Here is a 292-nt window from a genome sequence, read left to right as displayed (position 1 = left end):
GGGAAGAGAAGGATAAATGGAGAGACATACTGCAGAATGCCCTAGAGGAGGAAGAGTCTATGGCCCGACAGTCTCTTTACGCTATGGAATTAGCCACAAGAAGTGAGGACTGTGAATGGGAATGGTGTGTGCAGTCACACTTCAAAGGATGTGCATACACTGGCAGTGACCCACATCTACACCAACAACAGAATCAACAACAACAACAACAACCGGAACCGTTGCTACTGAGTATGAAAGAGCAGCGGTGTCGAGATGCAATGTTGCGTGAGATTGAGCGACTCACACGCCT

General features: G+C 48.3%; 1 protein-coding gene across 1 annotated transcript; it reads left to right on the top strand.

The window, feature by feature from the left end:
- Positions 1–59: 59 nt before the first annotated feature.
- On the top strand, positions 60–290 carry TM35_000731020 (uncharacterized protein; the record flags this gene model as incomplete). Its single annotated transcript, XM_029031246.1, has 1 exon — positions 60–290. A coding segment is annotated over one exon (231 nt), but the record flags the coding sequence as incomplete, so codon positions are not given.
- Between the last annotated feature and the right edge of the window lie 2 nt (positions 291–292).

The sequence above is a fragment of the Trypanosoma theileri genome (genome assembly GCF_002087225.1).
Source record: "Trypanosoma theileri isolate Edinburgh chromosome Unknown TM35_Tth_73_V1, whole genome shotgun sequence".
In the NCBI taxonomy this organism is placed as follows: Eukaryota; Euglenozoa; class Kinetoplastea; order Trypanosomatida; family Trypanosomatidae; genus Trypanosoma; species Trypanosoma theileri.
The sequence above is the reverse complement of the archived record's forward strand: the minus strand, read 5'-3'. Positions and strand labels throughout refer to the sequence as shown.